Raw genomic sequence first — 24,154 nt, forward strand, 5'->3', positions numbered from 1 at the left:
AACTGAATGTGTGTAACTTACGGCGTCTTATTTGAGCGCTCTCGGCAGTGGTGGTGGAAAATCTACAAATGATGACTTTGACGCAGATTTGTCTTTTGATTTTTTTTATCATAAATATAAAAGACTTTTGCAAAGCGGTCAGAGCAGCACAGAGACGCAACGTTTCTTCTTTTCATTCTGTAACCGCTCAAGCACACGCGTGAGACGGGCTGAATGAATGAGGAAGTCGAATGAGGGTTTTATATTCTAGAGGGAGGAGACGGAGAGAAACTCTGAGTTTCCTGAAGAAAACCTGCGCGCGACCAGGTGAGGTTCATAGAGTCTGTTACTACGGTAACTGACCGAGAGCTTAAGTTACCTCCCTTTGTGAAACGGAAATCTCAAAGTTTCCCTCATTTCAGGGTTAACAGACTCAGAGTTTTCAATAAACCTGCTTTGTGAAACGGACCCCTGAAGAGCTGAATGAGGCAAACATTTAACAAACACCTGCCTGTTCACTGTTGCTCTCACTCACAGACTAAATAAACTCACTGTTGTTAATGCAGTCATAATTATGTTGCACTCATCCACCAGGGGGCGCAGCATGTCTGCGGCACAGCTACTTAATATGAACAACATTGTTATTAGCAGGCTTCTTACAGAACGATGGACGTTCTCTTCACAATGAACGCCCTGTCAGAGTCTGTTGGTTGACATTTATATTCCCCATCATCTGTCAAACAAGATGTTATTTGTGCAAAATCACAACCCAAGCTGTCTGAGGACACTTCACAGACATGGCAGGTGTAGAGCGACTCCTTGTTCTTCTTCTCACTGGTTTAACAGACGACGTCATCACGCGGTCCTGGCTGCTCCACGCGGGCTTCCACTTATTGTAAGAATTCATTTTAAGATCGTACTGATCACTTTGAAAGCTCGTACGGTTCTGACTCCAAGCTCCACCACAGAGCTGTTGACACCATACGAGCCAGCCGCAGCCTTGGACCCTCAGGTGGGGCCTTCTGGTCGTTCCAAAGCCGAGGCTTAAAACCATCGAGGCTGTGCCATCAGAGCTTTGGAACAACTGAGGAGATGCGGCTCGCAGCATCACTGACATCCTTTAAACCTCCTCTTAAAACTCCTGCTTTGATGTGATGCCGTCTTCTTATTGGCACTTATTTATCTTTTTAAATTTTATTTCACTTTATTCTTTTCCATCTTTAATTGCTTTAATCTCTTTCATTGTTTTTACTGGTTTTTATCTTTTAGTTATTTTATTTACTGTCTCTGCTTCTTCGTGTTTGTCCCCTTGGTCTTGTGTCCATGTTGTTGTTCTCCTGCTGCCTGTTGGGTTTTGTGCTTTGCTTGGCTCTCAGAGCACTTTGTAAACTCTTGTTTTTAAAGGTGATATATAAATAAAGTTATTATTATGTTATTTAGAGAGAGACGTAAATCACCATGAGCAGCACGGCCTTTAACAGGCAGAAACCTGGAGCAGAACCGGACTCAGACTGGACGGGCCTCATGAGAACAGCACCGTGTGAAGAGGAAATACTGTGCAGCTACGTCAATCATTTAAATAAAGAGGCAGCAGCTGCAGTTTGATGTCTTTACTTTGAACACTTTTCTTACAAATGCAAACATGAAGCAGTGATTCCACACAGAGCGAAACATGACGGACACATGTGAAAGATAACAACAGAAGATGTCACGTGTTTCTGAGCACGTCAAACTTTATTAGAATCTGAGCTGTGACACAGGTGAGCGAAGGATGCGTCAGATCTGCCTCCACGAGGACACGAGCGTCTCTCCTCTCTGTTTACAGCTTCACAGTAACAGTGACCACACGACTCGACCACCACGCAACACTCGGTTATTCTGATACACACCTGTGTGTGTTTACAAACACACCTGTGTGTCACACACAGATACTTCAGGGTCACTGATGATCGCAGCTGTGAATGGTTTTATTTCAACGTGTTTCTCAGCCTCCAACACTCACATGATACGTTTCATTATTATAAAAGTATTTAGACAACATTAACATATAAAATACGCCGAGTTAACTACGAAGCTGACAGAATAAAGAGCATGAAACTGTTTAAACTATAACTCCAGTTCTTTTCAGAAATCGTCTGGAAGCAAAGAGAACCTGCGGTGCACAGGTGAGCTCCTCTACGAAGCTCCACACACCTGTGAGCCTTTAACCTGCAGGATATGTTTAATGAAGGACGGTCAGAGCAGAGGCGGAGAAAAACCCTGCTCCTCTCTCTCTCTCTCTCTCTCTCTCTCTCTCTCTCTCTCTCTCTCCAGGCGTGTGGCTCTTCAAAGAGAAGGCGTCAAATCTTACTGAGGAAAAGTGTTGATGTGTCATATTCATCAGGCTTCACAAACGGGACGTGGAAATAACTGAAACTAACGTCTATCGACATCCTGAGGGCTAGTTTTTATGAAAAAATCAAATTCCATTTTCCTTTACATCTACAGATATTAAAATGTTCTCATGATCATTTGCTAAAGGTAATTTGTTTTCCTTCATTCTTTAGATGTGACCGCTTCATGTGGACTGTGAACATGCTGTGAACATGCTCTGAACACGCTCTGAACGCGCTCTGAACACGCTGTGAACGCGCTCTGAACACGCTGTGAACGCGCTGTGAACACGCTCTGAACGCGCTCTGAACACGCTCTGAACGCGCTGTGAACATGCTGTGAACGCGCTGTGAACACGCTCTGAACGCGCTCTGAACACGCTCTGAACGCGCTCTGAACACGCTGTGAACGCGCTGTGAACACGCTCTGAACGCGCTCTGAACACGCTCTGAACGCGCTGTGAACATGCTGTGAACGCGCTGTGAACATGCTGTGAACGCGCTGTGAACGCGCTCTGAACGCGCTCTGAACACGCTGTGAACGCGCTCTGAACACGCTCTGAACGCGCTCTGAACGCGCTGTGAACGCGCTCTGAACGCGCTGTGAACGCGCTCTGAACGCGCTGTGAACGCGCTCTGAACGCGCTGTGAACGCGCTCTGAACGCGCTCTGAACGCGCTCTGAACACGCTGTGAACGCGCTCTGAACATGCTCTGAACGCGCTGTGAACATGCTGTGAACGCGCTGTGAACATGCTGTGAACGCGCTGTGAACGCGCTGTGAACGCGCTCTGAACGCGCTGTGAACGCGCTGTGAACGCGCTCTGAACGCGCTGTGAACACGCTGTGAACGCGCTCTGAACACGCTGTGAACGCGCTCTGAACACGCTCTGAACGCGCTGTGAACACGCTGTGAACGCGCTCTGAACACGCTGTGAACGCGCTGTGAACGCGCTCTGAACACGCTCTGAACGCGCTGTGAACACGCTGTGAACGCGCTCTGAACACGCTCTGAACAAGCTCTGATTTACGGGATGTGAAAGAATAGTGACAGTAACCGTGGCCGGGCGGAGGAGGGAGTACGGGGACGGGGCTCTAATGTCCAGTTTAAATCAAGCTGCAGAAGCACTGGGTTCTTCTTTTCCCACAATGCAACTCATCATTAGCCACTGTTGTGCCCCCGTCAACAGGAAATGTTTACCATAAGAACACTAGGAAACGTACTGTATGTAAGAGGCTGCTGCGCTGCCTCCAGGTGAGTCATCACGGTGAGACAGAAGAATGATGAAGGCCCACAGGGACACTGATGTTTGTCTGCGAGCTAACAGTTAGCTGCGAGCTAACAGTTAGCAAAGCTGCCGTCCGGCACAATCTGACTTCATAACTGCTGCTAAGGGTTTACTAATATCACATCTGCAGGCCTAAATGATGCGCTTACACTGACGATATAAAAAAGTATGATATGATTATGATGATAGACAGAGATGATAAATGTTGTAGCTCTGCTGCAGACACTGAGCCTCACACACAGGGTGTACACTTGGAATGGACCTGTGGAGGTTTAAAGAGAAGCTGCGATCAGAGACGCTGATCGTCGTCCTGCAGGAGGAGCAGAGATGCAGTCGCCTCTCACATGAACACGTACGGCTTCATTAACGCTACCTTCAACACGCTGAACGCCACCAAAGCTCCTCCTCACATCCTCCATAACAACAACACAACAAGTGTCAGGATGTGCAAACAAACACTTCTGTCCTCCTGTCCAGGTGAGACCAGGTGGGTCTGACTTCAGGGGATTCAGGTCCTCAGACTCAGCACAGAGGGGGTCCTGGAGCAGGATGTGGTCTCAGGTGCTGGAGGTCCACATGTGCATCTGTTTGGCGATCTGCAGCACGAAGACGATGTCCGGGCGCTGGTCTGGGTCCGGGCTGATGCACATGCTCACCAGGTCCCGCAGCTGTGGAAAGACAGCTCAGTTAGCTTCAAGGCTAACGATGATGTTGTTATCATTGATCACAAACATGAGGAGGCTGTAACTAACCAGCCACCTGTCTGACCTCCACCTGTCTGACTCTCCATCAGACAGGCCGGGTTCAGAAAGCTCCACATATAAAGACACTATCACATCACTGTGATGCTTCTGTAGCTCACGTAGAACACAAGTGTTTGAGTCACACAGGTTTAAAACTGTCAGCTTCAGTGTGGTGACGGTTCAGCCTCTGGTGGCAGCGCGGTGCAGCCAGCAGACATCACACGTGTTCAGGTGAAACAGTCATCGTAACATGAGACACAACTACGTCAGGTGAACTCAGGTAGTAGCTCCTGTTTCAGTGCGTTTTCACACCTTCTGCATACAACCAGACTCGCTCCAACATGCATGCTCAATGCTTCTGGGACTACATGCTGTTTCATGTTACTCCTACCTTCTCAGAGTAATGGTCCGGTGGGAGAGGAGGGTAATCACACTGCTCGATCTTGTGACAGAGGGAGAGCAGGTTCATCTTGTCCCCGTAAAACGGACTCTGCAGCGCCGCCATCTGGAGAAGGAGGGAACAGCCTGGATGAGAGACCGTCTGAGAAGGAGGCATAGAGCGGGAGCCGGGAAACTACATCCAACAGCCCCAAAGTAAGGTCATGTCAGTGAGGTCATGTCAGTGAGGTCATGTCAGTGACGTCATGTACTTGTTTATCCTGATGACTTCCTGCACATGTGTCCGCTTCCTTTAGAACGATGAGAGAACGAGCTGTTTGAAGGAAACTACAACAAAGCCAGGCCTGAACACTTACATGAAGATTCACCCAGTGGGAGTGAGATGTTGTGATGATCAGTTCTTGTTGTGGTAATACTAAGTGAGAATACAAAGGTTAACTAAGGTCATACAATAAGAGAAGCGACACGTGACGCTGCTCGCTCGGTTGGCTCAGAGGACTGAGGAGTCTCTGTGTGTGAGGAGATGTCTCAACAACGCCTCAGCGTTCCAGTGAAATACAAGATTAAAGGTTATTGTGTCGAAAGGTTTTATGTGCAATGTGTTGGCAAACTGGATCTGCTTTAATAATGTCTGCAGCAGCATCATGTGACTCACTTCACCTGGTTTCTACCTGGAGAAAAACACCAAACCATCCATCAGGTGTAAATCAAACCTCCTGCTGTTCTAACCGAGCAGGTCCGAGTCTGTTAGGAGCAGGTCTTTGTTTTCAGTCCGTAAACCTCTAAAGAGAGAGGAAACAGGAGGGGAGGAGCTTCCTGTGTGGCAGGAAGCAGAGGCCTTCAATGGAAATCGTGTTGTTACAAAAAACACAAGTTAAAACCATCAGTTAGGAAACGTCCGGCTCGGCGTGTGTACGGCCTGCAGAGCGGCCATCAGAGCCAACCGTGAGGTGGGCGGAGCTTCGTGTCAGTGCCAGAGATCTGCTCTTATAGAAAATATTATGGAAACATTGCACATACAAATTAACCTCTGTTCTTAGACTCACCTGCTGCTGAGGGACAAACAGGTGAAAATAAAACATCACTGTGTCATTCTGATGGAACAGATTCGTGAAGGTCTAAAGGATGCTGAGACTGCTGACGAACTATTTTGTTTAAGTAACGATCTCGAACTTTTCCATGTAAATAAATGTCTGTAAGTCTCTCTCTCTCTGAATGAGGTAACACATGCTGACTGAGCCTATGGCCCACTGATGAAAGCCTTTAATCTGCAGTATATAGTATTATTATGGGCTGGGTGTCTGTGGCGGCGCCCAGTTAGTGACGCGTTTTCCATCAGCCAGCAGTGGTTGGTCTGCCAGAGAGGGTAGGCGGAGCTAAGCGGTCTCTAAACAGTAATCTACTATGGCTGAACAAACAAAAAGATGGATGACTACAGATACAAAAGGGAGCCAGCTGTATACGTCTGGTTAAAGAGTGCAAAAAGAGCACAAACATTGAAATCTATGAGACTGTATTTTTAAGTATCAGCAGCTGTGACAGAGCTGCAGGCCACACGTGTCAGACTGCAGCCTGTGTCTGAGCGACCGTCTCACTGTGACGAAGATGATCGCTCAGAAACTGTCTCATCAGATGAAACACGTGCTGACAGTTTCTTTAGGTGCATAACTGTCTGTTTAAAAAGGCTCAGCGTACAGGTGAAACCAGGTAGCTTCATGGCATGCTCTGCAGGATCACACACACCTGTGAGCTCTGCTGCGTCAGCACTCACAGTGTGTGTTCACAGCCTGGACTGATCCAAACACACAGAAACGCTGTGAGAGCACCTGTTCCTCATCACCTGTCTGTTGCTGCTGTTTGGGTGTAACACACTTTTCAGCCTCCAGGGGTCAGTAGTGAGTTTATTATTAATCTGAATCCTTCAGTGTCAATAAAGGTCAAAGGTCATGTGAGCTCACCTCGTACAGAAGACAGCCCAGAGACCAGATGTCAGACTTAAAGTTGTAGCCGTTCTCATGGATCCTCTCAGGAGACATGTAGTACGGCGTGCCCACTGACACACACAGAGAGGGAGGGAGTGATGGTACGGCAGGTATACATTATATGTGTGTGTGTGTGCGTGTGTGTGTGTGTGTGTGTGTGCGCTTTACCTAAAGAGTGAGCTGCTGTTGTTTTAGAGCTGAAGAAGCGTCCTAATCCCAGGTCGCCCAGCTTCACCTCCCCCGTGGCTGTGATGAACACGTTGGCCGGCTTGATGTCTGGTTCACACACACACACACACACACACACACACACACACACACATTGAGAAGTCAAGCTTTGTCTGTAGCATGTTAAGACTCTGGACGCGTTCTTACGACCAAACAACAAAAGAGCGAGACAGAGGTTTGAAATGACATTTGTTTGTTTGTTTGTTTGTTTGTTTGTTTGTTTTGTTGCAGCAGGTTTGATAACAGGATGAACCCCATCAGTAGAGACAATAAGGTGTGCATGTTGTACACGAGCACCAACAGGAGTGACGGTGCTCATTAGTTACCGCGGTGCATGACTCTGCGTGAGTGCATGTGCTCCAGAGCGCTGCACAGCTGCACGAAATACTTCCAGATGGTTCTCTCTGGGATGAGCCGCCGCTTCTTCTTAAAGTACTGAACAGACAGACGGAGGGACAGGTAGGACAAGTCAACATGCTGAATACGTAACTTCTGATCAGTATCAGAAGGTCATAACCTCTGACCTTTATCATCTGGGACAGGTCTCCAGCGTCGGCGAGCTCCAGGACGATGTTGAGCTCGTTGTCTTCAATAAAGGAGTCGAGGTATTTGATCACGTTGGGATGATTGAGCTGCTGCAGAGGACGAACAGGACAAACAGAGGTGTTACCTTCAGCTCAGAGGGACAGCCGTGGTTAATGCATCGGACGGGCCTCTTTACCTTCAGCAGGTCGATCTCTTTGATGCAGTCCTGACGAGCTTTGGCGTCCATCATCTCAAAGATCTGAAGCGACGAGGATGAAGAGGATTTAAAAACAACCGAACATGACGGCGATCAGAAACTCAGCAGGGCCGACGGATCAGACGCCTCCGCGAGTCACATTCAAACACTGCTGGAGCAAGCTGAACATGTGACTCGTGTGTTATTGTCTGTGTCTGCTCCCCCTCCTGTTCAGGCTGATTTACAGCAGACCTGATTCAGGTCGGGCCAATCACAACCCTCTGTGTTATCTGGAGCCAGTGAGGAAACAACCAAGATGGCTGCCGCTGATGTGGAATGCTGTGAATCACTGTTAGGATAATAATGGACGGCAGCACACATCTGTGTGTTGTGTTGACCGAGAGTAAATGAAGTGGACATTGGCACGAGCCGCCCGGTGTGTTCGTGTGTGTGAGCTCTGATCAGCTGAAGCCTCTGAGGCGTTTGGGTGTGTGCCCGTCGGCTGCTACAGACCGACATCAGACCAGCCTCTCTGAGACATAAAATACAAACAGTATTAAACTGCTGTTCATAATCGCAGCAGTATAACACGGCGTACCTGGACCTTCTTTAAAGCCACCAGCTGCCCCTCCAGCAGGTACGTGGCTTTATACACCTCACTGAACTGCCCCCGGCCGATCTTCTTCTCGATCTGGAAGTTAGCCATCGTGCAGCAGTACTTTCTCTGCGTGTTCTTCTGCACAGTAAAAAACAGCAGATTAAAAGGTGAAAGGATGCAGAGCAACAAAACATGAGGAACACAATCACAAGAGGAGGCTGACTGTCACAAGCAGCTGTGTAGGTAGACTAATGACAGAGTTCATGCTTCACACATGCAGGTTCACTTTACATGTGCAGCACACAGGTCACTCATCCTACCTGGTCGTCCTGAGCGGGGATCTTGTACAGGTTGTTGAGGTTGTCTAACGTCGGCTGGTTGTTGTTCTGCGCCTCCATCGTGACATCACAACCACCAGCTACTGAAACAACACAGAGAGACGCTGCACGTGAACACAGAGGGCCGAGTGTGAGTGCTGTGTGACCTGCTGCAGAGACGCCGAGCGTCCACATGAGGCTGAATCACAGCAGGAAGCACGAGTGGCAGACGGACCACGTGTTCTCTGTGCCTCCTGCAGCTCTCGCTCTCTGCTGCTCAACTTTCACAATGACAGTGAACATGGAAACTGTGCGTGAGGTGACAGGGGAAGGTCTGACATTTGGAACATTTCAGTAATGAAACCACACACACTCCGACCTGCATGTTGAGACCACCTAAACTGAAGCGCTTCCTCGTTGCTGCTGCGCATGTGCACACACAGGAAGAGGCCGAAACACGGCCCTCTCATGGCTGTGTGGAGCAGCCTCTGCTACAGGAGCTGCAGACGGTGCTGAGACTGAACTGTGGAGTCAGAGCGCCCTCTGCTGGACAAACTACATGATGACACATATATACGTTCTGTAAAAGAGGTCTCGTACCTGCTCAGGTGGGAACACATACCTGCTGTGATCATCAGTCAGACTCAAACTGACACGACAGCAGAACACACAGCTCTGTTCAGGCGCCCACGCGCTCCAGCGTAACGCTCTGATGGTCAGCGTGAGAACTCATCAACACTCAGGTCACTTTAATTTGAAGTTTTTGAAGAATTTGAAGGTGGTTTCAGCCGTGCAGCAGTAAGGTGTCTTCATGAGCAGATGATGACTGATGTGTGAAGTTACAGGCTGAGCTCTGCTGGCTCACACACACATCAGCTCCAGGGAACATCACAGGTGAGACGAGAACGTCACACACACACACACACACACACACACACACACACACAGGGGTTCTCCTGAGCTCTCATGTTTTCTCTTGCCGCTCTGTGGAAGTCTTCAGTGCAGACTCACGATGACGGACAGCGCGCTCCGGTTCTAGCTGGAAACAAAGAGCTCACTTCTCCCTCAGAGGATCCCTGAGAGTCGGTCAGGCTGACCTTCTGGTGACTGTGTGAGTCATCTGAGGGAGATCTCGTGTCTCTCTCCGCTCTGCTGCAGAAACAGCCTCGTTAAAGGTTCCTCCTGTTCCTCTGATGACTTCTCCTGACCACAGTTAGCTGCTCAAACATCTGAACTGGGTCAAGCTCACTCCCTGCCCTCATCCACAAACATTACAGGGATTATTCCCCCCCTCCCTCTCTGATGACTCAGCGTTAGTGTTCATGTGCTCACCTTCACCTCGCAGCTCCTCTAACCAGTAAAATGTCAGAAATGCCAACTGGGCCTCCAGCCATGACTCTGGTTTCACCGCAGGAGCAGATGGGAGCTGCACGCACACGTCAGGCCGCTCTGACTGCTCTGTACACAGACCTGATGGTACTGCAGGTCTGCAGCCCGCACTCACAGAGACACTGAACCAGCCTCCTGACAGCAAACAGGGACTGTTCTTCTGACGCTGTGATTCAGAGACCCGTGAGCCGCCTGACTCCTCCACACGGTGACATCACAGAGATCAGAGGTTTGAAGAGCAGCCTCACGAAGGAGCAGGAAAGGTCAACACGGGGCTCCTGCAGAGACAGCCTGAGTGTGGATGCTGGGAGGGAGGACGGTTCATTAATGTCTGTTTATCACCCAACACGCTGAGGATCACTGATCATACAGCAGCACACAGAATATCTAACAAGAGGCTGAACTCATGAAATGAAACGGCACAGTGTTCCCGTCAGCCGGCTCAGAGAGAGGGAACGCCGAGTCTCATGACTCTTTGACTTCATCTCATGTGATTCACAGACTGATCCCATCGGACTCTTCAGGGAGCAGCTCACGTCCTGCTGTCTTGTTTTAACGATCACTGAAGAGACCGCGTGTTCTACATGAACGCATCATCTCACCATAGACTGTCTATAAGTAGCCGCGGTGGTGTCGGCTCTTACAAGCTTTAAGTTCAGCAGGTATTTGGAACGAGAATTATCAGTACAAAGGGTGGAGCTCAAGACGCTGACACTCATATGAATTGGGATGCTAATTTTGGCTAGCTAAAGACAGGCTGGAAAGCAAATGTATAAAATGATCCTCAGAGTCTTTTAGCACCTTGTCAATCACAGGTAGCCCCGCCCTAAACCCTCCCCTGCTTTATGGACTCTGCGATCTCAGATCCCATCGGCTACAGTCTGAGATGATCACCGGTGAACGTGTCGGGCGCTAAGCGACAAACGACTTCCCGTCAAGACGTCCTTTCCCGCGTGCTGCATCATTACAGAAAGAGAAACCGTTCTCTTGTGATTGACAGGTCTCACCTTTGCCCTCTTTTAAGCATCATGATGCAGATTAGTAAGAAGTTACATGAAGCTTTGTCAGGTCTGTCCTCAGGAGGAGAAGAAAACCTTTAAAACGCTCGTTTGTTGAACGGAGGGCAGATCGATCTGATTCGAGGAAGTCGGTTGACACCGCATCGGGGAATTCATCTCAAGTTGAATGTTAGCTCTAGAACAGATTGTTAGCTGTTAGCTGTTAGCATGCAGAGTCTGTTTATAGAGATGAATAAGAAGCTAAGTCGTCGTCAGATCACGCTGATGGAGCTGTGATGTCATTACGACACATCACGTTCCGCCTGCTTTCGCTCTCCTCACGGACTGTTTCTCTGCAGACGCCGCAGCCTGCTGATACGTGATTGGTCAATATTACTCGGACTACAAGTGTAGTTCAAACGGAACCCAGAACACTTGCCTTCCCAGAAATCCACGTCCCTGCCTCCAGACTCTGTAGAAGCTGTAAATAGAGATGGTGGTCTGTGTGATCTGTGAGCAGCAGTGACTGAGTGACACCACGCTGTGCTGCTGTCTTCCTCATGCACCCTGTGCTCTCTCTGCAGCTTCCTCTCCTTGCATGTTGCAGCATTTCTGAAGAACTGTGTCAGGCGGATGATTGCTCTACAACATGTGCAAACTGGAGCCTGTGAAAGCATTGCTCCACAGTGGTCAGAAAGCAGCTTTATTAATGCACCTGCCAGAGGGTTTTTAAAGACATGAGCTTTTGTCAAATGTTTCTTTATTTCCTCGTTTCTCTCTGACCTGTTTCTTATTTCATGCTACATTCAGTTTTATACATCTGTGTTTCTACTCTCAGAATAAAAGCAGGAATAAAGTGACGCTCCACCTGAGCGGTGCTTTCCACAGACGCCTCATTTAAGACACAGTGTGAAGTGTTGCCCACACAGCTGCTTCCTTTTCCTCTGTTGCTTCAAACAGCAGCTCCGAAGAACACAACAGGAGCGTCACAAGAACCAGTGGGAGGGAATCTTCACCGATTCTTCTGAACTATTACACATCCAGAGGTGTGTCCGTGAGCTTTAACACTTCCTGATTCCTGCACAAAGCATGCTGGGTAAGATTCAGCCCCCTGCAGCCCTCGGCAGTCGATAGATAACTCCATAAAGGTCACAGGTGTTCCTGTGTGACACAGAGGGCTGCAGGAGAATCAGAGACACGTCACAGAAATCGCCTGGACTCACACAGAGCTAACCTGTTACACACACACACACACACACACACACACCCACACACACCCACACACACACACAACCAGGTGAAACCTTCCTCCGACACTCTCTGAACATGAACGTGTGAATCAGGATTCATTGAAGACTTGTTTGATCAGTGTTAAAGCCCAACATGACGTCCTCCCACTGATTCATCTCGAGATAACAAAGCTGGTTTCTCGTTATCAATAAAATGTATGGATGCGTGTCCCCTCAGGGCTTCCGTAGTTTACTACTTTTGCATCCACTGAAATGCTTTATTCAACTTGTATCTGTCTCTCTGACGCGCACAGGAGCTCCGAGCTAGCTCACATTTCTGGGTCAACACCGTGTTTGTGTTTGAACGATGGCTCCTGAACACACCGATCAGTATCTGATCAGGTCCCTGCCGGCTTCCTGTGCTTTAAGGAATCAAACGGTCGTCAGCTGTTTGACGTGATCTTTAAAAACTGGAATCAGACAATCGTTCCTTCTTGTGCTTAAAAAATGACTTCTGATCAGATCCGTTATCAGTGATCTAACAGTTAATGATCACTCAAACGGAGTTATTGTTGCAGCTTTAAATGATCACATTGACAGTGTAACTTCATCACCTGGTTCTTCGCTTCATACGCTGGTAAATATGGTCAGAAGTTGGTGACAGGTCAAACAGATGAACACGGATCATCACTCGTCTCTTTGATCAATAACCAAACAGTCATCATGACCCACAGGATGAACCCAGGGACCCTGAACACATCGCTGTCTGCTTCATCACTGAACATCAGAGCCGTTTCACCAGCTCCATCACTGACGGATTAAAACAGCAGCAGGGTGACTCGTCACAGCCGCGTGTCGCCGCATGTATTTACTGACTCTGATGTTTGAATTAGAAACGATCAATGAGACGATCTGATGCTGATCAGCAAACTGTTCCAGGAACTGTGCAGCCACAGGAGCTCGTGTCAGCAACAAAGAGTCCCTTTGAGCGTCTGTGTTTGTGTTTGCACCACACATGAAGAGAAACAGAAGCTGTTCAACATGAGGCGACACCTGAAAACACACGGTCACGGTGTGTGCAGGACAGAGCAGCTGTACGACACGCGTCGCCCTCACGCTCTCACATCCGCAGCCTGGCCGCCTTCTGTCTCACTCACTGAATATTTGACATCTCTGCAGATCTCACCATGTCAGCTGTTCATGTGTCACCGAGCAGACAGACAGGCACAGAGAGAGGGGAGGCATCGTCCTGCCAAACTCCTCTGTCTGTCTCTCTGTCTGTCTGACTGTCTCTCTGACTGTCTGTCGCTCTGTCTATCTGTCTCTCTCTCTGTCTGTCTGTCTGTCTGTCTGACCGCGTCTTCCTGAGAACACCGGGTCAGTGGAGGATCTTCAGCCCTTCCTGTCCCTGTGTTGTCTCTCTCTCTGTTTCTTCGTCCATGTGGGACCTGCTGACGTCCTGCTCTCTGCCTGCACAGCATCACACTCACAGGTGAACTAACGAGCATCATTTCCCACATGCTGGCCGTCTCCCAGTTACAGAGCAGTCAATCAAACATCAAGCCTTGTGAGCACATGCACTGATACTGATATCAGTGTACTGACTCTGATATCCTGACAAAAGGATCCATTCAATGTGTTTATGTCTACGTCTGCAGCTCCGTCATGCACCAGCAGCACCAGCAGCACCAGCAGCACCAGCTTCTACATCTTCTTGTGATATCTGTGTTACATGTGCGTTCACAGTTTTAGCAAAGCCTGACGTCGACCCCCGTGTCTTCATCACACTGTTGGTCACGTGTATCAGACCCAGAGGATGTGTGTCAGAGACTCGACTGAAGGAGTTGGATGGATGCATCAGCAGGAGGTGTGTGCAGAGCAAAGCTGAGTGTTATATTCATAAAACACTTTGTTACAAAGTTTCACAGAAACACAGACAGATCAGAAACAGAGACAGATTATTATGAATGAATGAAAGTCTTCTTATAGAGAGTGAAGAGGACTAAAAGAAGCGAATGATTCTGATCACAGACAGGAAGTCAAAGAAAGAAGCTTGGAAAGTGATCAATAACATATTCAAATCAATATAAAACATGCAGCCAGACTCTGACACGGTCCTGTGCTCACACTGAGTGATGAGACAACGTTTGGCAGAACGGGGACGTGATCTTCACACATTCATAACAAGAGCAACAGAAAGACGACGTCGAGCGCGCTAAAGGAACGACTCTCACATGAAGAGGTTCCACCTGCGTCTTCAGGTGTCAGGTGGAGAAACACCACAAACACAGAGGCTGCACTCTGATCACACCGAGCTTACAGTATGAACATGTGTAAAGTGCATCACATGGTTAATGTGGAGGCCAAACAAGGTCAGACTGCAGACCTCTGAGAGCGACTCACCTCCTCACATTTATTAATCACATTTAGATTTAATGCAAAAGACAGGAGGCGTCTCCGCTGCAGGCAGATCAACAGTTAACAAAGTGATGACATGAAACTGAACTAACATGTTATCGACTCTCTAACTTTCGTGTTTGACAATCGACTGTCAGGTTATTAATAACAAACCACATATTAGTCCTGTTAATCAATATATCAATATGAAAACAGTAATAATGTTTGAATGATCGTCGGTCCCTTACCCTGTAAGCATCCAGACTTTCCTTCAGTGCTCTGTAACCGCAGCGCGTTCAAACACTGAGTTCCTTGTTCTCTGCACCAAAATATCTCTCTGGTTAGTCATCTCTCGCTCTCTCCACTTCCTCTCAGACGCTTCAGATCAGTTTCATCTTTCAACATCACCACACACTCTACTCTCAGTGGACCGCCTAGGTCAGGGGCATCAACCATCACGCCAGGGACTTATCATTTATCATCATTTATCATCATTAATTATCATTTATCATCATTTATCATCATTAATTATCATTTATCATCATTTATCATCATTAATTATCATTAATTATCATTTATCATCATTTATCATCATTAATTATCATTTATCATCATTAATTATCATTAATTATCATGTATTATCACTAATTATCATTAATTACCATTAATCATCATACTCTTTGTGGAGAGTCTGCTGATTCATAGTTTCTATCCTCTAAACTTCACTAAACTTTTAATATGTGACAAATATATTGACTTCAAGTTATTAAATGTTGATAAATAAAAGCGTCGTATCTTTTAGTTCTAATTATAAAGTGAACAGACTCGCTTTCTGTGGTTAGTTATCCACAAACCATCTGGTGATGTCACAGTGGCAACTTCCACTTCCTATATACAGTCTATGAATGAAAGACCTGTCATGACCTCACGGGGGGGGGGGGCGCGTGCTCAGCAGAGCAGGCTGCAGCAGACATTTTAATTTCTCGTCATTGACACGTTTTACATCCTGATTTATAAAACAGACTTTTCTAACTCTGACAGTCTCTCATTCAGAAGCCACTCGGCTCAGTGAGCATGCTGACGTTTGTATCAGTGACACAGACTGATGAGAAGCTCTCCATCCATCATAATGATCCACACGGCTCCGTGTCACAGCTTCTTCTTAGAGAGGAACAGCGCAGACACGCCCTCCTGCTGGGGGGACACTGACCAGTCCTCCCAGTCACACAGGACCCTGGCTCCCAGTCACAGCTGACACGTGACTAATTTTAGACAGTTATGTGACCCCGTGTGCCCAGGCATTCTCGGAACCAGCAGCCAGCAGCCCCTCAACACGCAGGCCCACACGCCCCCTCCACCCTGCAGACAGCGCTCACCCTGCTGCTGCTGCATGTGATGCATGTCATGTTCACTTCTACACACAAACAACACATACCAGGAACGAACACACACACACACACACACACACATATTGAGTACAACATCACAGTGAATATTTTGTGGTTTCTTTCCTCGTCTGACAGCAACAACACATTCACTGGTGTTTCTTTCTCTAATAAATTCAGCTCCGTCACAATAATTCCAAAACATTCAGAACTGTGTTGAACAAACTGCTTGGTTCGTTTTGTTGTTACTTTCTGCTGATAGTTTCTGTCATGTTTTCTAGTTGTCTGTAATGCAGCGATGTTGTCAGCATGTTGTTTGTGTTTCTGCTTTTCTGCACAAGCTGCTTTAAACCAGTTCCCCCTAACGGGATCAATAAAGTTGTTGAGTTGATTATTTGGAGGTTTTATTGGGTAACATGTTCTTGTCTTATCTTCTCACCATGTGTTGCCTCCTCTGTTCTGTGTTCGTGTTACAGGTAAAAAACAGAATAATAACGCAGAGGTTTGTGATGCCTGGCTGTAGTTTCCTGTTGTGAAAGATTACATCCCACTCAGGGTAAATAAGTATGTAATAAATAGCTCTTAAACAGCGTGGCTAACAGCAGCATAACTTCGTGTAGGCAGCAGAGCATTAGACTGAGTTGGCAGCAGCCATATGTAAACTAAAACTGTGACCCAGTGAACAACTGGAGTTGAATTTCAGCCTCAGTGTTTTGCTCTTTTCCTCGTGTACCTTCTACCCTGACACAGCACATCTGACGCACAGCTCTTTGTTTCAAACTGCGGATAACAACACGTTTAAAGCAGAGAGCAGGAATCAGAGCAGCCTCGTTTCCGTCCGGGCTGCAGCGGGGAGATATCATTTCCATATGTCTCTGTGTCTCTGACGCTGTAGCTGCTGTGCGCGCTCCGTGGGTTCTCTAACACCAGTAACACACCTAGCTTCAGCCTGAGAGGCCATTCAGACGATACGCGACCACAAATACATGTCAACAGAGCTGAATCATGCAGAAACTCTGCATGTCTTTGAACGCATCACCGATATCATCTGCACAATGAGCGCTTCACGTCTTACCTGCAGAGGAGTCAGTACGTCCTGCAACTTTTGATCAGCTTCCACAAGTTACATCGGCCCGTGTTGTTGAGCAACTCCTCACAGCGACACACACACAGACCCCCTCCCTCCCCCAGAGTCCCCCTTCTCTCTCTCTCTCTCTCTCTCTCTCTCTCTCTCTCCCTCCCTCTCTCCCCCTCTCTCTCTCTCTCTCTCGCTCTCTCTCTCTCTCTCTCTCTGTCTCTGCGGTTTGCTGCCACGCAGGCTGAATGAGTGGAGGGATACTTCAAAGAGTGAATCCTCCGCAGAGTAAAGTTGTGGTGAGGCAGACACAAGTGTTTGTAGAAAAGTAGGTCAAACGTCACAGCTCTCTCTCTCTCTCTCTCTCTCTCTCTCTCTCCTCACCCACTCTCTCCCTCACATGTGGGAGGGGTCTATTCTTTAATGAAATATGATATGAAAGTGTTTGCACGTGACTGAAAGTATAAGTCTGGCATGTTTTCTGCCTGTGATAAACATTATCACATGTAACTTAATTCAGGGTTGTAGCTTTTGGAAGTACTGAGATCATAAGCTCCTCATATCTCACATGAATTTAAAGAGGCGGGAAACTTTTTCTTTATTTCAATTTATAGTCTTTTCTGTTACATCTGTTATTTATTTAAAGGCACTTAGTTGTGTTTCAGAAAGTCTTTGTTATTGTGACCCTGGCGGTCCTTAAGTGAACTGCAGCCAGCACCCTGTTGCTCACAGTCCCAATCTGTAGGCACCAAAACAGTGACATACCAAGACTGCATTGCTGTGATCCAGCTGTATAACATTTAAAGAACTTCATATAAAGTCACATAAATGATGAGATCTGACAAATCATTATCACTGCATCATTCAGCATCTGAAAGGACGCTGGATTGTGAAAATCTGGGGCGACATCAGGACATATTTAAGGGTACAACATCATTTTGATAACCCATAATGTACCATACATATAATGTTATATTGCTGGAAATTTGGTGAAAGTGTATCCATCAGCTTATGTTGAATTCTGGTGTGGAAATAGTCTATAGTCTAAAAGCCTCAGCTTCAGTACATCATTCTGTGCAGGACACCCTATGTAAACAGATGAAGACAATAGAAGGCAAAGGTTATAGGAAAAAGATTTCTGTTGTAATTTTACAAATACTGAAAGAGAATAGGGGGGGGGGGGGTCCTGTAGATATTATTTTAATGATAATGTTTTGATGACTTATTTTTTTCTTTGTCTCTTTATTGTCTGTCTGGAACTATACATAAAGGTTTAAAAAAACAAACATATAAAACACATAAGTATATATTATTTCATAACCAATGACGTTTTTAGGTTTTTATTTTCCTTGCAAACACTGATTTTGTAGCATTTAAGTAAACAGTGTGCCGCAGAGTGTTTCAGTAATTTTATTTTATTCTTATTAATATTTTTGAAGCGACAGCGCATAATTTATAGAAATCACACCAGACAGAAGCTAATTTGCAACTATTGTCCCTGAGCAGATTCACAAAAAACAACCCCAGAAATGCAAATAAAATACATAAAACACATAATAAATAATGGTCAATCCGTTTGACATAATAAATTAAAACTTCCCAGAAAAATCTGACCTAACGCGGTTATAAATCTGCCATAAAAGCTGAATAAACTCAACATTCATAGACAGTAAATAACAGTTTCAGTTAAAGAATAACGGTAACATATCGTCCTCTTATCACGAGACCAATCAACGTCTACAACAAGTACCATGGAAGTTGTAGTTTTTAGAACTTGCTTGCTGAAGATCCCCAAGGTACAGTATTCTACAAAAGAACTACAAGTCCCAGAGTTCATCGCGAGACAGAACGTGATCTACGCGTGTAGACAGACCATGGCGCTGTGTAGCTCTGTGTGACAGGTTAGCATCTGAACAACACCTCCGGACTGACGCGTCTGCGCACTGAGATCCGCCGCAGACAGCCACGGCGGGGTGACACACAAGGATGGGGTCCCGAATCAAGTAAGAACGATTATCCGCTGCTTTCACTGAGCCTGTTAGCCTCCTGCTGCTAAGCTAGCTGTGACACTGTGAGTCACTAGGGAAGAGACAGTGCCGTGTGAGGCCCTGACTTGTTGCGACACTCAGGCTAAAAACACACGGCTGCTAAACTAACTGGAGCAGGAAAACAAAGAGTCTTAAATGTGTCTGCTCGTCATTTATGAGCTGATAAAACATATTAGCACGAAGCTAACATGGCACAGAGAGAAGACAGAGATTAGCACAGAGTTAGGTTCGTATTTGTGAATGTACAGCTGATGTAAACATCATAACGGTGTCAGATTTTCCCCAACCGGATGTTAGTTTTCAGGACAGAAGAGCTGGGTTTGTTTCCCGGTATCCTGATGTCCCTCCTCTGATATAATGTAAATATTGTATTAAGGATATGACTCATCTGTCATGAGGCTTTGGTACAGTAAGACGTCTCCGGTCCCTCGTCTATCATGGTGTATTTATGTGGACTGAGTTATTTTAACTGTAGGAAAATAATTGACACATCTGTACCATCACAATAACAGCTAACAATACAGTAAAGACTGTGTCTTCATTTAGCAGCAGGACAGTTTAACGACACACACAGTTAGACAGAAGAAATCCTATTAGTAATTTCTACACATGTTTGAGGGTCAGCCTGTCAGCAGGGCGATGATGTCCTGTCTGCTGTAACAGGGTCCCGGGCTTTTTAATGGGACGTGTTGATCATCTGGGCCCAGTTGTTCTAAAAACACCAATCTTAATGAAAAAAGGCTCAGATTTGAAAATCCTTTAGCTTTATGAGTTGTTGTTTTTTAAAGCAGCGTTTGATTGGATCAGCCTGATCCAGATACAGACGATTCAAGATTACCCAGTCTGGATTAACCGTGCCCTGAATGGGACTGCACATCACAGAGAGGGCTACTAGCTCCGCACAGAGAGGGCTACTAGCTCTGCACAGAGAGGGCTACTGGCTCCGCACAGAGAGGGCTACTAGCTCCGCACAGAGAGGGCTACTGGCTCCGCACAGAGAGGGCTACTGGCTCCGCACAGGGAGGGCTACTGGCTCCGCACAGAGAGGTCTACTGGCCCCGCACAGAGAGGGCTACTAGCTCCGCACAGGGAGGGCTACTAGCTCCGCACAGGGAGGGCTACTAGCTCCGCACAGGGAGGGCTACTGGCTCCGCACAGAGAGGGCTACTAGCTCCGCACAGGGAGGGCTACTAGCTCTGCACAGGGAGGGCTACTAGCTCCGCACGGGGAGGGCTACTAGCTCCGCACAGAGCGGTCTAATAGCTCCGCACAGGGAGGGCTACTAGCTCCGCACAGAGAGGGCTACTAGCTCTGCACAGAGAGGTCTACTAGCTCCGCACAGGGAGGGCTACTAGCTCTGCACAGAGAGGTCTAATAGCTCCGCACAGGGAGGGCTACTAGCTCTGCACAGAGAGGTCTAATAGCTCCGCACAGGGAGGGCTACTAGCTCTGCACAGAGAGGTAGATTAGCTTGCATGGGATCACTTTAAGTGTTTTTATTTTCATGGTAAACAAAGCGCAGATTCCTTTTTCCATTGAACAATCCACCTTGAACATTTGATCCAATCCGACTTGTTGGCCTTGAAGAGAAGTTAACTAACAGCGTGCACAGCTCCATGTCCACACAGTTTATTTCTGAGCGCTCCTGAAATGATTCTAGTTACTAGTCATGAAGCTTAATTAGTGTACTTTGCTGCCATGCTATTTATCCTCATAACCTTCTTGTGGATGTATGTTGCTTTGACATTGTTTCGCTGTGTGTTTGTGGACATCGGCCTGGTGGATTGATGACTGTAGCAGCTGCTTTCCGGGTGGTGCATTTGAAGATGGATCATGTTATTATGTATTCTCTTCCTGATTAGTGTTTGTATCTTACCTGTCCATGTAAACTGTGATTTCTGTTGTTTAGACGACACTGATGATGGCTTATAGCTGAATAGGAAACAGTTATTTTGCCCACAATGAAGAAGAAGAAGACTACTCATTACATCTAGTTTCTGTTGTTGGTAAAATAAGTGAGTGTCTTATTTATGAAGATCAACGTGCAAGTTGTCCTCAGGTGAGGAGTCAGCGTGTGTTCAGGGAGCTGATGGAGGCTAGGACGTCTGAGGTTAACTTCTAACAGATCAGGTCGATGAGCACACAGAGGTCACGTTTAATAATTCTGGGAATTTAAACCACCAGAGAACAGTTAATATGATTATTGATTAGTGGGAATGACTATCTTAGCATCACATTTTATACTTTCACTAAGAACAATTAAAATCCTGATCATGACGTTTTACTGGTTTGCACCAAACAAACATGTCCTCCTACAACGTCTGTGCTGCTCTGCCGTTCATCATAAAGCGGTTTGATCAAACCTTTGACCTTAATCAAAGAAATGGCAGCGTTCTCATATTGACCCTTGCCCCTGTTAAGATCATTTACTGGATTAATTATGCAGCTGTATGTTTTATTTCACTTTGTGGGTTTTTGAGGGTGATTACGATGTTTTTTAAACTTTTGATTCTTTAAAAAACTCAAATAAATCAATTAAAACACAATCAAACTCACAGTGTCTGTTAACGAATGAATTGTATTACTTGCTTTATTCATATGTTGCAGAATGATGGGATTAATATGACTCTTCTCAGGACAGGTGACGGTGTTTGAAACTCTGATGCACACATGATTTTATTCTTTGACATTAAAATGTTGTGCTGAAAGGCAAAGAAGGAGCGGCGCCTGAACTGCTCGCTGATTAGCCCTTAATCTTGTCTGACATGTTTTTGGACTCCAGTTAATAATCACTTTCAGCAAACACAAGTTTAGGTTACACCAAAGCACACAAGGAAGAGTGGACATACAAGTGAAGGCTGAACATATCAGAAGTATGGTCACGTGTTTTTTTGTCCAGAACATGCACAGAACCTAACACTGTGTTCTCCTCCTGTGTTGCAGGGAGAACCCTGACTCCACGTTCGAGGTCTATCTGGAGGTTTCCCAGCCAGGTATACACACCTCTGGTGAGTCTCTGAGCGCTGCAGGCCTCACATGCATCTTTTCTGTTCCTTTACTCAAAGTAAGCAATGAAAATGGTCACAAAGGAGTATCACATGATCAACTAATGATTAAAAAGGTTTTACAAATGTTTACAACAACATGTGAGTACTTCAACAAACACAGGAAGGCCTGAACACATGTTAGAGCTCAAGCTTGGCAGGTCTGAACCTTCTGCTTCCTGTGGAAACGAGCATATCAAAATGTTATTGATTTATATTGATGTATATATATATATCTATATAGATATCTATATCTATAGATAGATATATATGTGTTGTTTACATGAATTAACAGATTGTATATACATGTGCACAGGTCGCCTGATAGAAAGATTATCAGGTTATGTGCATGAGGAGTTTTGAGACTCTGCAGCTTCACACAGATCAAATAATGAACGCTGCATTTAAGTGCAGGTGAAAACTGGGACATCTGAGCTTTATGTAAATTCATGTGTAATTTCAGAGTGACAAAGAAGATTTCTTTATGGGGACAATAGCGTATCAGTCCTCGTACATTTACATTCATGTATACATTCAGCAAAGCTTGTGCAAACGTTGTGTCCTCATGCTCAAATGAAAGTGAATCTTTATCACAGGTTCTGGTTCGCCCTCTGATGTCCCTGTCTTCCTCTGCCTCGGCTCTCTGTAATCTGTTTACTGAAGGACAGATGCTAAAGGATGTGTTACTGCAGTTAGCTTGTTAGCTCAAAAGGGTTGAACAGCTCTAAATTTCATTTAAAGACCATGTGACACACATTTGTGACCATTCTGGGTCTGATGTCTCTCCACAGGCTGCGGCCTCTGGATCTTCTCTCTGCTGGTCGCTGCACAGTTTCATGCTCTGTCGCATCGACAGTTTAACATCACCTGCTGTTTCCTGTTTTATCATAATCTCATGAGGCACACCTTCTCACTTAAAGAACGCGTGATCATGTTTCTGCTGTGAGAGAGGAAAACAGAGTGAATGTTCATAACTTTGCTCTTCTTATGAGCTGTGGGATACTTTCACCTCTTTAACTCCTTAAATGAAACAGTGTGATCCGTCTTGTTGGAGCGGCTCACAACAAACTAACTGTGATCACGAGCTCGAAGAGGTCAGAGAGGTTCGGTCAGCTGGTCCATCGCTCGATGGTAAAATGTTTCTGGTGTCGGTCTCTCTGAGGTTTCTGTTTTAATCTGCAGTTTGTGACTCATTTCCTGGGTACACAGGACTCTGCTTGTTTCTAAGAACTTCCTCCTGTTGGAGGCTTGTGCCACGCATCACTTCCTGTTCAGTCTTTAAGATGCCCTTACTGAGATATCACGTGTCACGAACACGAACACACGCGAGTCTGATGGTTTCAGTGTTCGACCTGTTGGACTTAGTTTCAGTCACAGAACAGATTAACACTTTAACTTCAGACCATCATTTAGAAATAAGTGTGATATCAGTGTTTGAATGAAATAAATAAAAACATTTTTATTTTAATGTTTGTTTGTTCTCGTAAGAAGATTCTGCTTCTCTGAAACACGAGATAACAATCCGGTTTGGGTCTGTACAAGTCTTATCTCACTTTCTTTGCACTTCTAAGAATATTGTGCGACTCTTTTCATACCTAGAAATATTTCCTCTGACGGAGGAAAAAGTGAGTCACCTGCTGCTGGAGAGATGATGCAAGTGTGCCGCTTCAACCAAATGTGCACACATCCAAAATGCTAAAATACTCAGGTACAAGGTAAAACAGTGCTAATCTGCAGAGCACGACGGCTGAACACAGCTACACTCCAAATGATTATTTCTCCACTTTTCTATATTTATATTTATACTTATTTTAAACTCCTCTGCTGGACAACAGACATCAAAGTTACAATCATTTGGTTGTTGGTTTGCAGACGTGTGCGTCCATGTTTAATAATCTGCAGCAGAGAAGAGAAACAAAGACTGAGCAGAAACACAGAGCTCATGTCAGAGTTTATTGTGTG

The 24,154-nt window shown here is 46.1% G+C and overlaps 1 protein-coding gene and 1 long non-coding RNA gene across 4 annotated transcripts in view; one reads left to right on the forward strand and one right to left on the reverse strand.

Annotated features, from left to right (window-relative positions):
* Nucleotides 1-3,287: 3,287 nt before the first annotated feature.
* Nucleotides 3,288-17,189, reverse strand: nek6 (NIMA-related kinase 6). 3 transcript variants are annotated; one of them, XM_069677189.1, is made up of 10 exons: nucleotides 17,101-17,189; nucleotides 8,631-8,731; nucleotides 8,311-8,448; nucleotides 7,713-7,775; nucleotides 7,516-7,626; nucleotides 7,318-7,426; nucleotides 6,932-7,039; nucleotides 6,740-6,834; nucleotides 4,774-4,887; nucleotides 3,288-4,307 (listed from the first exon to the last, which is right to left on the reverse strand). In XM_069677189.1, exons 2-10 carry the CDS (start codon nucleotides 8,706-8,708, stop codon nucleotides 4,197-4,199), a joined length of 927 nt encoding a protein of 308 aa, XP_069533290.1. In that variant the 5' UTR covers nucleotides 8,709-8,731; nucleotides 17,101-17,189; the 3' UTR covers nucleotides 3,288-4,196. The 3 variants fall into 3 exon arrangements, with proteins under 3 accessions (XP_069533290.1, XP_069533292.1, XP_069533291.1); XM_069677191.1 differs by lacking the exon at nucleotides 17,101-17,189 and adding an exon at nucleotides 14,889-14,949 and having other exon boundaries at nucleotides 8,631-8,728; XM_069677190.1 differs by lacking the exon at nucleotides 17,101-17,189 and adding an exon at nucleotides 14,889-14,946.
* Nucleotides 17,190-18,974: 1,785 nt separating this feature from the next.
* Nucleotides 18,975-24,154, forward strand: part of LOC138605050 (uncharacterized) — a 6,516-nt gene continuing 1,336 nt past the window's right edge. Inside the window, exons 1-2 of the long non-coding RNA XR_011309310.1 lie at nucleotides 18,975-19,103; nucleotides 22,092-22,156. This is a non-coding gene — a long non-coding RNA (uncharacterized lncRNA). The remainder of the gene's footprint in view (nucleotides 19,104-22,091; nucleotides 22,157-24,154) is intronic.

The sequence above is a fragment of the Semicossyphus pulcher genome, unplaced genomic scaffold (genome assembly GCF_022749685.1).
Source record: "Semicossyphus pulcher isolate SPU_LCO1_2020_fin unplaced genomic scaffold, fSemPul1.0.p SCAF_28, whole genome shotgun sequence".
Taxonomy (NCBI): Eukaryota; Metazoa; Chordata; class Actinopteri; order Labriformes; family Labridae; genus Semicossyphus; species Semicossyphus pulcher.